The 13,713-nt window shown below is 48.1% G+C and overlaps 2 protein-coding genes across 3 annotated transcripts in view; both read left to right on the top strand.

Annotated features, from left to right (window-relative positions):
• LOC114015326 (vigilin-like) overlaps nucleotides 1-9,506 on the top strand; it is a 36,055-nt gene extending 26,549 nt beyond the window's left edge. Inside the window, 17 exon segments of the mRNA XM_055704874.1 lie at nucleotides 486-701; nucleotides 2,375-2,581; nucleotides 3,055-3,223; nucleotides 3,226-3,239; nucleotides 4,606-4,812; nucleotides 5,027-5,134; nucleotides 5,694-5,798; nucleotides 6,249-6,324; nucleotides 7,270-7,400; nucleotides 7,698-7,810; nucleotides 8,072-8,177; nucleotides 8,509-8,595; nucleotides 8,759-8,802; nucleotides 8,804-8,853; nucleotides 8,856-8,890; nucleotides 9,193-9,277; nucleotides 9,280-9,506. Of these exon segments, the coding sequence (XP_055560849.1) occupies nucleotides 486-701; nucleotides 2,375-2,581; nucleotides 3,055-3,223; nucleotides 3,226-3,239; nucleotides 4,606-4,812; nucleotides 5,027-5,134; nucleotides 5,694-5,798; nucleotides 6,249-6,324; nucleotides 7,270-7,400; nucleotides 7,698-7,810; nucleotides 8,072-8,177; nucleotides 8,509-8,595; nucleotides 8,759-8,802; nucleotides 8,804-8,853; nucleotides 8,856-8,890; nucleotides 9,193-9,277; nucleotides 9,280-9,413 (1,887 nt within the window). The 3' untranslated portion in view covers nucleotides 9,414-9,506.
• LOC102054785 (endoplasmic reticulum-Golgi intermediate compartment protein 3-like) overlaps nucleotides 1-13,713 on the top strand; it is a 58,062-nt gene that overhangs the window by 22,760 nt on the left and 21,589 nt on the right. The gene's annotated exons all lie outside the window — the stretch shown is intronic.

Raw genomic sequence — 13,713 nt, forward strand, 5'->3', positions numbered from 1 at the left:
GAGGTTCCCCAGTTCTCTGGGTCACACAAGCCTTTACCTGCCTTTACGGTCACCAGACACGTGTTTGCCCTCCGCTACAGCACAGGCTCCAAGCAATACTGTGTGTTGTGATTCTGCAGCCCTTGTTCTGGAAGTTAACCTCAGCTGTACACGCCTTCAAAGTCCTTGACTCCTTGAAAAGAAGAAAAAGTCTCCTTTGTTGGGGTGTTTTTTGGTTTTAAGCAGCCAACTGTTGAACTATCCCCCTCCCCCCTGCAATAGCATGTTCTTTAGGAAAGCACTCCGTTTGGGACAGACCGCCTGCTGCGGTGCCCTCGTACTGCAGCTGGTGTCTCCACTGGAAAGGCTGATGGGTCGCCTAAATCTGGGAACTTAGTACGCCAGTGAAGTCCTCCTGTATGGCAATAAGAGAGGGAGGCACTGACAATCAAAAGCATACTGACACCTTGCTGTGCCCTGCTTTTGTCTGTCCCGTGGCTGAGCAGGTGTTCCATGTGCCACTGGAGGAGAGGAAATACAAGGACACGAATCAGTTTGGAGAAGGCGAGCAGGCCAAGATCTGCCTTGACATCATGCAGAAGACAGGAGCTCACCTGGAGCTGTCTCTTGCGAAGGACCAGGGCCTTTCGATCATGGTCTCTGGCAAGCTGGAAGCAGTCACGAAGGCTCAGAAGGAGATTGTCGCTCGACTGCAGACTCGGGTGAGGGCATCTAACTGTTTCTCCCTTCATCTTTGCTCTTCCCCAAGACTCGCAAATGCTTTGAGACCCTTGGGCACGTGTGCTTGTAAGCCAGAGAGGTATGTCATTACGTGACTAATTCAGCTTTGCCATACGTTTTCAAAGCACCCAATTGGCAATTTGGACTGGAAATGAGGCTTAAAATAGGGTTCCAAGGTAATTACAGGCCGTGGTGTTGCATGAAGCGTGGAGTCTGCAATCTCTGGAACACTTGATTTGCAACCAGTGACTTTGTGCTGAGGTGCTGGTGCTGGAGGGGGTGCAGGAGCCTCATACACAAAGCTAGTAGTGTGTGAGAACGGGACGGTGCTTTTCCTGAAGTCCTTCAGAGGAGAATGTGGAAGGCTGGGAGAAAGAAAAGTAGAGAAAAGGAAGTCCTGCCAAAAGCCGAAAGCTTCGGGTCAGGGTTCTGCATTGTGTAACTCAAGCCACACTGGTAAGGAGCCACAACCCTGTTGTTTCGGTTGCTTCAGTCCCCTAGGTTTTGATCTTTTACCTTAAGGTTCTTGAGCTCATAGTCAAGGTGGTAGCTCCTGTTAGGATGTATCGCAGCCAGGTGTTACAGTGTGTTTTAAAGTATAATGCCAAAGGTAGTTAATGCAATGTTAATACCATGTCTGCTTAGTGCTGTTCAGCCCCTGTGTCATACCCTGCCAGAGGAAAGAGAAAGGAACAAAACCCTACATCCACAATGTGCATCTGAAAAAACAGTTCAGGTCGTGCCGCCACAGATCCGTGAGCCACTGTTCTCAAATATACCTCCTACTGCCCCGGCCCCAGGTCTGGAAGGTGTGTCTGTATTCCAGCTTCTCTTAGGCTTGGCTGGCTTCAGGACAGGAGCACAGAGCTGAAAAGCCACACCGAGTGATCTTTTTTTCATCTTTTATTTTTTCCATTATAGCTTGAATTTTCATTGTCTGATTGCTGTTAGTGGTTACCTAATCACAGGGATCAAGAGCACGACAGCAGTCATCAGCTACCAGACCTGTAAAAACTTAGTGAGAAGGGAAGAAGTCAGGAAGCCCTTGTATAGACCAGCCCTTTAATGCTAGATTGAGAGAAGCTCACAGAAGGACCCCTTTTCCATGTGGGGCCTTCTAGAAGCAGTCCCAGGAGCAGCATGTGTTACACTTGAAGACCCCTTAGCACTTAAGTAGCGGTAAGCGTCTGCTAGCTGCCTGCCTCCTGCAGTAGGTTTCTGGTGTTGAATTTCTCTTTCCTAGGAGTCATACTGTATGTCCTGTTCTCTATAGCCTTGGCAGCAGACGTCAGAGTTCAGATAAACTCCACCTGTGAGCTGTCAGCTCAGTTGTTGTCTGGTGTACTGATGCAGTGTCTTACGCTAGAGGATAGGCACCTCCTCGTCTGTGTCGGAAGGCCTTTGCTAATTCAGAGTACTGCTCCTGTGCAATCAGAAGGGTTTTGAGGGAAAGGTGGGGTTTATACTCCTGGCGTAGAGGCACTGTAGATCAACTGGTGCAGTGTCAGCTCTCAAACAGAATGTGCTGGAAAGGTGTTGTCTGCTCCTCAGTAGCACCACTGAGCAGCATCTACCTTGCTTTCCCTGGCTCTGTTCCTGTGGATCTGCCAGTGCAGGCAAGGCTTTTCACAGATGCTTGGTTCTTGTGCTGCAGGCTTCAGCAACAGTTGCCATCCCCAAGGCGCACCACCGTTCTGTCATTGGAAAGAATGGTGAGAAGCTGCAGGACCTGAAGCTCAAAACTGCAACCAAAATGCAGATCCCCTGCCCAGATGACCCCAGCAACCAGATCAAGATCAGCGGCACTAAAGAAGGGATTGAGAAGGCCCGGCACGAGATCGTGCTTATCTCTGCTGAGCAGGTACCTCAGTACTGTGATCTCTCTCATGGCATTACCTGGTCAGCTATTTTGCTTCCCCATGGTATAGTTGAAGTTTGTAGCCACCATGGCTACAGTCAGTGGCTAATGTTAGCCTGAATGGAGACGTATACTGTGCCACTGGCTGTATGAGCACCGCTGCCAGGTCCTGCAACTTCTTGTGCTGCGTTTTGTCCATCTCTGAAGTCAAAACAAGCATTTGATAGTTGAAGTGAAGTGTCTTAGGTGCCAGCTGAGATAAGGCAGGAGATCACAGGGATGAATATCGTAAATAAGGAGCAGCAGCAGCAACCGTATTTGTAGATTGAAAGAGGTGGAGATCTACAAGCCCGCAAACTGAGAAGATTGCTTGGGCCAGAGCGTCAGGCAAGACAGCCCTGGGAACTTAGCTGTGCCTGGCAGAGACTGTAATAGAGAGGGCAGTTCCCAGCAAGGTCTGTTGTGGGCTCTTCCAGGATAAGCATGCCGTGTACCACCCTTTCATTGCTGGCCCTTACAACAAGCTGGTGAGTGAGCTCACGCAGGACACAGGGACACGCATCAACATTCCTCCACCCAGTGTCATCAACAAGACAGAGATAGTCTTCACTGGAGAAAAGGAGCAGCTAGCCCAGGCTGTAGCTCGATCTATGAGGAGAAGGTACGGATGGTCCATAACGCTTCCCACCTTCCCCTGGCACCTGCTCCTAGGCACTCTTCCCTTCTTGTTCTACTTTTGTGCATCCCTCTGTTGCATCTAGCTCAGCAGCCCTTGTAGTACATGACCCCGAATCTTACCGTTTCCTCACTCAGCAGAGTGGGAGCTGGGCTGATACTATCCGGGAGGTGACAGATTTCTCGCTTTTCTGTATCGTGGGAATTAGCAGGCCACCAAGAGCTCCCCTGGCTCTTGTTCACACCGGTGCTACTAAGGAAGAATAGAAGTGTGAAGTCTACAGTGGTGGCCAGCTGACAGTATCAAAGTTGCTACATAAGTTGTTGGAGGAAAATGCCGGGTCAGTGCTACTGTAGGCTGTACACCTCAGCTTTGTCCCCTGTATAGCCCCAGACCAGGACTGCAAGTGCCGTCAGTAAATAGATGCTAGACAATGAAAGTTTAACATTAGTAAGACTGTACCTGACAGTTAAAAGAAGTTTCTAAGAACAGAAGACCCTGACCTCTAGGAGGCTGAGACGGTGGAGATTGTCTATTGTGATTACTCAGAACTGAGACGTGCAGAACCTGAAGCGATCATCCTTGAAAGAAAAAGTAAAATGGCGAAGTGGTCAAGATATAGAACAACTTGTGAAACTGACTGTCAAGATAATGACTAATAGAAGACTTGTTTGAAACCAATAGATTAGGTAATGCTTTGTAGAGACTATAAATGTGGAGCTAAAAATCCTGTAACCTTGTCACTCTCTGCGGAGGTGACCCAACGCTGCTGTACCGATTAAAACTGCAAACCTAGAGTAACCCACAAGAGTTTAAGTTTCTTCTTTTACAAAGTAGAAGTTGCTGAAGAGTGAATGTCACTCCAGTTTATTTCCCACTGCCAACGTTGCTGTGAATATCCTTGTTGTGGGCTGTTGGGCTGTTTTTCCTCATGGTTAGGTCTGTATTTGTACCAGTCTGGATTTCAACGGGGATAATTAGCTTATAGCCTGCATAGTGTTGCATTACAGCACTGCCTGGGAGATGGCTGGGAGCTGAACCCTGTTGTGCAACAGGGGGGATGGGGACGGGGACGACGACATGCCTGTGTGCGTGTGTGGTCTCTTCCATGCCGTGTCCCAGGGAGCTTGACACAGCATGCTAGTTTTGTACTTCCCCTGTGAATTTTTGAGCACAAGGCTTTCTGTAGGCAGGGGTCCAAGGGGTGCTGGGGTACTGCCGAGCCACTGTGCTCAGCTTGGCTTTGCTCTTTGCTGGGTGCAGAGTTTGACTGCATCTTGTGCCTCTTCCTGTCGCTCTTGTCCTTCCCCACTCCCTTGTGATTGATGCCTCAGTGTCTCTGCCCCTACAGAAGAAGACGACTACTACCATTGCAGTGGAGGTGAAGAAGTCCCAGCACAAGTATGTCATCGGCCCCAAGGGGAATTCCCTGCAGGAGATCTTGGAGAAGACTGGAGTCTCTGTCGAGATCCCACCCACTGACAGTAGCTCGGAGATGGTGATACTGCGAGGCGAGCCTGAAAAACTTGGGCAAGCATTGACTGAAGTCTATGCAAAGGTACTGACAAGATGGGCTAGGCCTCCTTTGAAGGTCCCATGAAGATACATTTGTGAGCACTGACAGGTGTCGCGGGGGTGGACTCTCTTGGGCCATTAGAGGTGCAGCTTAGAAGTCAATACCGGAGGTGCAGCATGGGAATTGGAACGGAATTGTTGTGAAGGCCTCTTCCAGTTTGTCCATCAAACAGCTTCTCTGTTTTTCTGTCTCTCAGACCAACAGTTTTACCGTCTCCTCAGTCTCTGCCCCCTCTTGGCTTCATCGTTTCATTATTGGAAAGAAAGGACAGAACCTGGCCAAAATAACTCAGCGGATGCCAAAGGTATGGATGAGCTGGTTAGCTTAGCACCCCCGGTGTAGAAAATGGTTTAGTCCAGATCACTTGTCACGGAAGAGAGAGGTGTATTCTAGCGTGGGTAAACCCAGGGGGAAATGACACAGATCTTTGCTATTAAAGGGAACCCTCTCTTTTACTGGTGCAAACACTGCTCATCCTATGACATTGTCCTGGGTAGAGCCCTTCCAAGGAAGCTTTATGTGGTGCTGTTTTGAGAACTGATGTAGTAGGATACCTGGAAATGCCGACTGCAACAAGGCTTCTCCCTGGTGAGTTAGACAGTATCTAGATAAAGGCTAGATGAGTAACTTCTCCAAAGCCCTTGCAGACTCCGAGACAGCACCAGAGCCTTGGGCTCTAGGCACGCCATATGGCCAAAATTGTTAAGTTACTGACTCGTAAAATTGTGGGGAGTTTGTTTGGGCTTTTTGGGAAGGAGCACGTCTCTTAGCGGCAGGGATCGATGGTGTAGGCCTGACCAACAGCATTGGCCTGGCTTGGATCTTGGAAAATTCTTAAGAGATTCATTGTCTTTCATCTCAAGGTTCACATCAAATTCACTGAAGGAGAGGATAACATCACTTTGGAAGGACCTACAGAAGATGTGCATGTGGCTCAGGAACAGATTGAAGTCATGGTCAAGGATCTGGTGAGCTGGAGTTACTAGTTCCAGTAAGAAACTGGGGGAAGAAGGGGCAACAGAGCAGAGGTGATGAGGGGTTTATCGCATCCATATGATGTCTTGACATGCTTAACCAAACTTGCAGAAGACAAATTGTGTGGCAGGTGGATGACACCCCTTGGTTATGAAACTCATCCATAGCATTCTTGAAAAGTCAGCATTAAATTTTTTGGTGCAGAGAAGGAAGGATTCTCTTTGTTATAGCTGAAGAGGCATATAAGTAAGTCTTTTCAATGTTTCATGAGCACAGTGTTCTCTTCTCAAACCAGAGGAATGCTTGTGCTCTGCTTAAGAGCAGGAGAAGTGCTTGTAGCTGACCGCTGGTGAGTCAGTGCCAGTATGGGCAGTAGGCAGTTACGTAGGGCACGAGACAGAAGCCGTGGCCTACCCTACCTGGCCCTATACAATTCTTTTTAGATCAACCGGATGGATTACGCAGAAATCAACGTTGACCACCAATTCCACCGACACCTCATTGGCAAGAATGGAGCTAGCAGTAAGTGGAGTGCCTTTCTAGTCCTTCCCATGCTCACACTCTCCGTGTTTAGTAGATCGTATCAGGGGCTCTGTAGCTCACCCAGTGTGCTGTCTCCATCACATTTCCTCTGCTTTTCTGGAGTGGTGGTGGTACAAGGAGAGAAATGGGCCGTGAGGCCTTGCAATGGCTTTAATGTGTGAAAGTATCTTGGGAGCTTGAACAGTAGCGGAATTACTTTGACGTGTCCTGGAGGAAATTTGTTGGATTTTTTTTTTTTTTTTTAAGCGTTGCTCTGTGTGAATTACATTTTAGCAGCCAGTTGTGGGTGGTGGAAATCTGCTTGGTGAGCTTCTCCCTGTAGAGGAATGAAGGCGGTGGGTTGATCAGCATTGATAATGTGCAGCTGTGGCCTTGCCTCAGAGGCAGTGGGTTGACTGACATGGACCATGTGCAGGTGTAGCTGGTTCCCGCTAAGTGGTTACATAGCCCTGCGGACTGTGGGAGAGGGGGTCAGATGGAGGAGCAGTAGTGTGGTCTGGCCTCTGGAGGAAGTTGATACAGCACTGACAGTGGAATACGACCAACGGTAAGGCCTTGTTGCAGTCTACTAGTTTGATTGTGCTGCAACATCTCCCCAACAAAGAATTTGGGGTAGAAATGAATGATTACCTTCTGCTCTAAATGTGGTACTGTTTGGGGAAGAAACATGCCTCGCTCTGACAAGTGAACAATTGGCTCTGTAGATGCCACAGTATTTACTTGTACAGGTTCTTGTGTGGCACAGATCTGCTCTCGCTGAATTCCAGGGTGAAGAGGCAATTTCCCGTGTCTCGACCCTACCCCACTGAGCCCTTCTCAGAGGCGGGTTTACTTCTTCAACAGCCTCTGAGCAGTGATAATCAAGGTGCCTCGCTTGCAAGTCTTTGCCTGGCAGACTGCGTCACCACAGTCCTTGCCTTGACGTTAACAGGATTAAGGATCTGTACAAGGTGTCTGTGCGTATTCCCCCGGACAAGGAGAAGAGCAACCTGATCAGAATTGAAGGAGACCCACAGGCCAAGAAAGAGCTGCTGGAACTCGCTTCCCGTATGGTAAGTTAGTAGGATGCGATGTTTGGGAGACTGCAGGGTTTGGGCTCTCGTGTTCCCTTGTAACCTTTGGGTGCAAGTGTGTGCCCCTTGCCCACCGAGCACTTGGATCTCATGACAAGTGCAAGTTCCTCTTCACAAATGTCTTCCTCTGTTCCCTCGGGTAGCCCTTCTCTGTCAACCTAGAGTGAATTTTGTCTAGAGAAAAGAGGGACAGTGCTGGCAAGTAAACTGTCGGGCAGCAAACCGGTAAGTAAAAGTATATGGCTGAACACTCAGCGTGAGCTCTGTTCTCATCAGGAAAATGAACACACTGCGGACCTAATCATTGAGCAGAAATTCCACCGGACCATCACTGGGCAGAAGGGTGAGCGGATCTGGGAAATCTGGGAGAAATTCCCAGAGGTAAGGCTTTTTAGGAGATGAGGAATCCAGAGGGGTTATTTCCTACATGGGTAGTAGGCCTATCGTCACTGAAGTCGTAACTTTAGTGGCTCTGTAGCGCAAGTGTCTGAGAAGATAGTTCTTTCAGCCAGAGGCTGCTAACACGGTTACCCTTTTCTGAATGAGAAAAGGGGATGTGTAGGATCCCCCCAACCTTTGCATGTGTCTGACACAAGAGTTCTTGCATTTGCTTGAGTTGGCTATAAATGACCACCTCCTGCAGGTTATCATCGGCTTCCAGACCCTGCACACAAGAGTGACATCGTCCAACTTAGAGGTCCCAAAAATGAGGTGGAGAAGTGCACTGAGTACATGCAAAAGATGGTGGCAGACCTGGTAAGGAGGTCTTCTGTCTACTGTTCCCTCCTACGTGCCTGAATAACCCTGGGGCAAAGCAAAGCTCTACTGGCTTGGGTAGAGCTAAAACACCTCAAGAGGAGGGAGCTGTCGATGCTGTTTTGGCTGAATGGAGGCAGGGGGGTAGTACCTGTTATTTGAAGGCTATAGGGGAACGTACTTGCCTTTGTTTATTCTTACAAGCCTCTCGTATAGAGAACTTCCTGGGGTCTAAGCCTATTGTCAAAAGCTTGTTTACCAGAGTTCCTGAAGTCGGGCCTCACTTGCCACGACAGTGTAATCTTCAGTTCTCCCTTCCTTTCTCCCTTAGGTTGAAAACAGCTTTTCTATTTCTGTCCCCATCTGCAAACAGTTCCACAAGAACATCATAGCGAAAGGAGGTGCCAACATCAAGAAGGTGAGCTATCTTTCCTAACTCAAGTGCTTGTGATGATCACTGCCTGCAGCAAAATCCCACTGGATGCTCCCTCCTGCTCATTGGTGATGTCAAATATGGCCTGCAAGGGCTTTTTTTCTGACATGGGACACTTCTGAGATGATTTTTTTTTCCTTTGTGGCAGATCCATAAAGAAAGCAACACCAAAATTGATCTCCTGGCAAAGAACAGCAACTCGGAGACAATTGTTATCACAGGCAAGAGAGCAAATTGTGAGGCTGCTCGCCACAGGATTCTTGCCATCCAGAAGGAGCTGGTAAGCAAAGCAACTGGCCTTTTGCGGTTGAGGGACTGGAAAATGTTGCTAGAAGACACAGATACAGATGTGGTTGTAATGGGTGAGGGCAGGGAGGAGACAAATGTGTCAGTCTGTTCTTGACTCGTAAACCAAAGTTTGTGACTGCTCCTGTCAGGAGTAGCCAGTCTCCAAGCCCTCTGCTCAGGCATTTCTTCCAGCTCTATAAAGCTCCTAGCAAGGTGGGAGTTAGAGGGTAAGCAGAGTGGGTGCAAACACATTTCTGCAGCTTGACTCAAGAGGCTGGTGCTGTCCTCTCTTAGGCCAACAGCGCAGAGGTGGAGGTCTCTGTTCCTTCCAAACTGCACAATTCCCTCATTGGTGCCAAAGGCTGCTTCACCCGCTCCATCATGGAGGAGTCCACATCCACTTCCCCATCAAGCGCCCTGGCAGTGACACCGTGACCATCGGGGGCCAGCCCAGGGTGTGGAGAAAGCCAAGAAACAGCTGCTGCACCTGTGAAAGAGAGCAAGGTCTTAAATAAATAAATAACTGGCAATGCTCTGTTTGTGTTGAGAAAGGAATGTACTCTGAATAATTAGAAAAGATAAGGTGGGCACCTGAAGGAGCGAAGGAGACCACCAAGTCAGGAAATCGTTGAAGAAAGAAAATGGAAAGGTCTATTCCACCTAGATCCCCCCCCCCCCATTATGAATGGAATGATTGGGTGTCCAAATCAAATAACTATGTATGTAAAGATGTTGTGTAACCTCTCAGGAAAACCGTATAAAATACCTAACTTTTCACTGAAAACTTGGGAGCTAGTTTGTGTGGTGCAAATCGGCTAGCTCCCTGACGTTGCACGAAATAAATACCTTTGCTGCTTAAAGACAAAATTGGTCTGCGAGCAGTTACTCTGTGCCATTTTGGCATCAATTTGGCGAGCCAGGCAGGAGAACTCTCTGCTGGTGCTGGAATCCAGGGGCCTGGGGACTCTCGGGGCCCTCAACTGGATCTTCTGTCAGCAAGACTCCCCTGCCCCTTGGCTTCTCACACAGGTGGGCAAGGACTTCTGCACAGCATAAAAGGTATTTATATTTATTCTTTGTTTTGAGTATTTGATTGTCTTAAGATCTGGGAAGCTGAAAACTTCATTTAGGGTGTCTTGAGATTTGGGGAATTCCTAGAACGTAACAACTGACATGGCGCTCTGTGTCTTGTTTGTCTATGTGTTGGCTTGTTACATGTTCAAAATTAGAGTTATGCATCGTGAGTAAAAAAAAAATAAAAATTCTAGTAATTCTAGGCGAATAGCTGAAAACTTAACATGCTACTTAGGGCCAGAAAAAGTTAGAACTTGGTTTTTGGCAGCTGTTCATTGAAACATGTACTTTATGTGCTAACGCAAACTGTCAGCGTTCCTAGAGTTGTATGTAAGTGCACGGTACCTTGTAACATACTGCCTGTGTGGCTGAGGGTTGCCCGGCGAGTGTGATGTGTGTGAGAGACACAGTTTAACTGCGAAGTGAGTGGGGAGTCCTGATCTGCGTTTCTGTGTTCCCCGCGAGGGGGGGGGCAGCCAGAGACGGATGGAGCGATTGAAACGTCAACGTATGAAGTGGTGGAATGCAATATTAGATACTAGAACGGGGAACTGGGGATGAAACACTAGAACAAATATAATTTGGGAAAAGCACGAACGTGGGAGCCCAGGTCAGTAAAGGGGAGTCAGAGGTCTCGGGAATACAGCCTATTAAACCCTGTTCCACAGGCAGTAACGTAACATTTGAGAACTGAACAGCAAGTCAGGAAGATACTTTCTTGCTGTGGCAGGCTGCTTGTGTAAGGCTTTTATTGTCTGCTGCGGGTGCTGGAGTAAATGAAGAGAACCAGTCTTTTGGGCGGGAGTGCTGAGGCAAGGCACTTTGCAAAGTGTTCCCCAAAGCAAGGGCAACCAAGTCATGCCTTGTCCTGGCTTTGTGGCTTTAGCAGTGCTTCCTGGCTCTTTATCGTTGCAGGGTTGCAGGTGCTGTTTTCCTGCCTGAAGCCCTGGGGCTCCTGGGTAGCCACCACCCCCCCCAGCCCAAAGCTGATGTCCTCAAAATGATCTTTCCTCTCTTCTGACTACGCTTGCCATGCGATAACTGGGGACTAGGCAGATATTGTTTGATCATGCATCCTAGGGGAGGACTTTGGGATCATCCCTTGGCCCAGACTCCTTGCCAGTGGGCATCACGGCTGAGCTCAGGTGCTGACACCACAGCACAGTCCCACAGGGAGGTGGGGGCTGGATGGCACCTCTGGAGGTGTCGCTGTCCTCTCAGCTCCTGCTCGGATTCTGGCTAAGACACAGCTTGGGCTCGATGGATGCTCCACTGGGGAGCAGTGCCATTAGCTCGGAGCCAGGGCCACATGCAGGCAGACACCGTGTCGCTGCTGATCATGACCTGCAGCTCGCTGTCCCCTGCGGCCATCATCCCTGCACACTGACGGCCGGGCAGTTTCTCCAGACGCCCACACTCAGGGCAATGGTATAAAGCAAACTGCCACGCTGGCCACTAGAAATACGTCAGCTCACCCAAAAAGCCTTTCCATCAGCTCCAACAGCAGCCAGACCGCTGAGGCTTTTGTGTGTCCCAACGTGATACGGGAGACATCTGCACCCTGACAGAGGATGAAGGATGAGCACTCTCACCATCAAACAGCGAATTATTTTGCTCATAGGCTGTTGTGGTTTAAGCGGGGCCACCAGCTGCGCACCACACAGCTGCTTGCTCCCTCCCTCCCCAGGGGGATGGCAGGGAGAACTGATGTGAATAAGCTGTAAATAATATGGTCAAGTTTGTATTCATAAACCAATATTCATTTTAATGCATAAATAAGCTTGTAACTGTATAGCGACAAAGGGGTTAAAATGTCTGAAAGATCATATAGACTGTTCTGGCAAGAAAGTTGCAGATCTCTGCAAGGGGAGCTGTCCTCCTTATCTGCAAAGCAAGCTGCCCTACCAAGGAGATAACGGGACAGCAGGATGGCCTTGAGTAAAATTACGAGGGGTATTGTAAAAACCCTGGGAAAGATTTCTACAAGTCTGCCAACTCATCCCTTTTGAGACCTAAGGTGAAAAGTACACCATGAGGAAGACCTACAGCCTTCCTCCCATAGACCACTGCCCACATTCTAAAGACCCCGGCCCACAATTTTTGGAAGAATCTGCGCAAGCGTGAAGCTAATTAGCATATGAAGCGAGGGTAGGCGGGTTCAGGTAACGAATATGTATAGGCGTTAATTGAATATTCATTGTTTCATTATATAAATATAAGATAATCTGCCCCTCTGGGTGTGTACGATTGGTGGAAGGATCCCCCGTACACCCGGCGCTGACAATAAAGAATATTTAGTCACTAAAATCTGATTTTGGACCTGTGAATCAATCTGGCGACCCAGATGGGACACCTCTCTGCCTGGCCGTAGGACCCGCTGGGAAGTGGACTCCCTTGGGTACCCCCGGGATTTTTCCCGGAGGGACTCCCCAACTCACCGGATCACTGCGGGGGCAGACAAGAATCCCATTATAGTAAGTGACAATATTCTTTATTGCTTTATTCTGGTATTACCAGTTATCTGTTCTCTGGAGCTGCCCGTAAGACAAGAGGATTGACTCCCGCAGGGTGGCGTCTGGGTATGCTTTGTGACTCACGTCTCAAGTATACGTCTGGTCTGGAAAACTCAGGTATACTTCTGTAGCTAGCACCCCAAGTATACTTCTGGTTCTGTTTGGGTTTTATCGGCATTTAATTGCCATCTGGAATCTGGCAAGTTTGCTTATAAAGCTTATTTGCTGCAGTGTTGCTTATTTTGGTTACCGGATTTATGGAATGTGGAATTTGACTTTGACAATCGTTACTGTGATTTCAGCTATATTTTTGATAATAATAGTGAGTTCTTGGTGTTCCTGTAGAAAGATACCTGCGTGCTGCATTTTGTAAGTATTAATTCTGTAAGTGATAAGTGTGTTCTGCGAGTGTAAGCTGGAAAAATGGGAGGAAAGCAGAGTGGTGGGATTTGAAAGAAAAGCCCATTAGGATGTGTTTTGGGTCACTGGAGGGATATTGGAGGGTCTGTTGGTGGAAATGTGAATAAGAAAACATTGATAAAGTACTGCAATCAATGGTGGCCACTTTATAAGCTGGAAGGAGGGGAAAAGTGGCCTTGTAATGGAACTATAAATTATAATACTTTGCTGCAGTTAATGTTGTTCCTACGGAGAGAAGGAAAATGGGATGAAGTAATGTATGCTGATATGTTTTTCACTTTGAGGAATCACCCAGAGTGGCAAAAGGGGTGTGGAATTAACCTAGCACCACAAGATCCCTTAATATTAGCAATGGAAAAGGATATGAGGAAGGATGGGATAGGAAAACTGAAGAGATGTTGTTCAGCATGTAGTATTGGTCAGAGATGTTTAAAATTAAGTGAGTCAGAAGAAAGGGTGGAAGATTACGTTCCACCTTTACCGATCGTGGAAAATGGTAAAGCTGAGGGATCCGATGGTGAGGAACCCAGAGACAATGTGAACCCTAAAGGGTTCACTCCAATTACTGCTCGTACGTGGAGCAAAGCAGGATTAGGGAGCAAATCAGGACCAGTCATACAGGCTCCCTTGCGACAGGCTGTGGGAACTAATGGGCCTGTTAGAACCAAGATTCCTTTTTCCACTAGTGAATTAGATTCATGGAAAGAGGCAGTAAAAGGTTATAGAGATGATCCGGAGAGGATAGCCAGTAGGTTCGAATTAATTGTGAAAAATTTGGATCCGGACTGGAAAGAGATAGAAATAATGT

Source organism: Falco cherrug, chromosome 3 (genome assembly GCF_023634085.1).
Source record: "Falco cherrug isolate bFalChe1 chromosome 3, bFalChe1.pri, whole genome shotgun sequence".
NCBI classification, from domain to species: Eukaryota; Metazoa; Chordata; class Aves; order Falconiformes; family Falconidae; genus Falco; species Falco cherrug.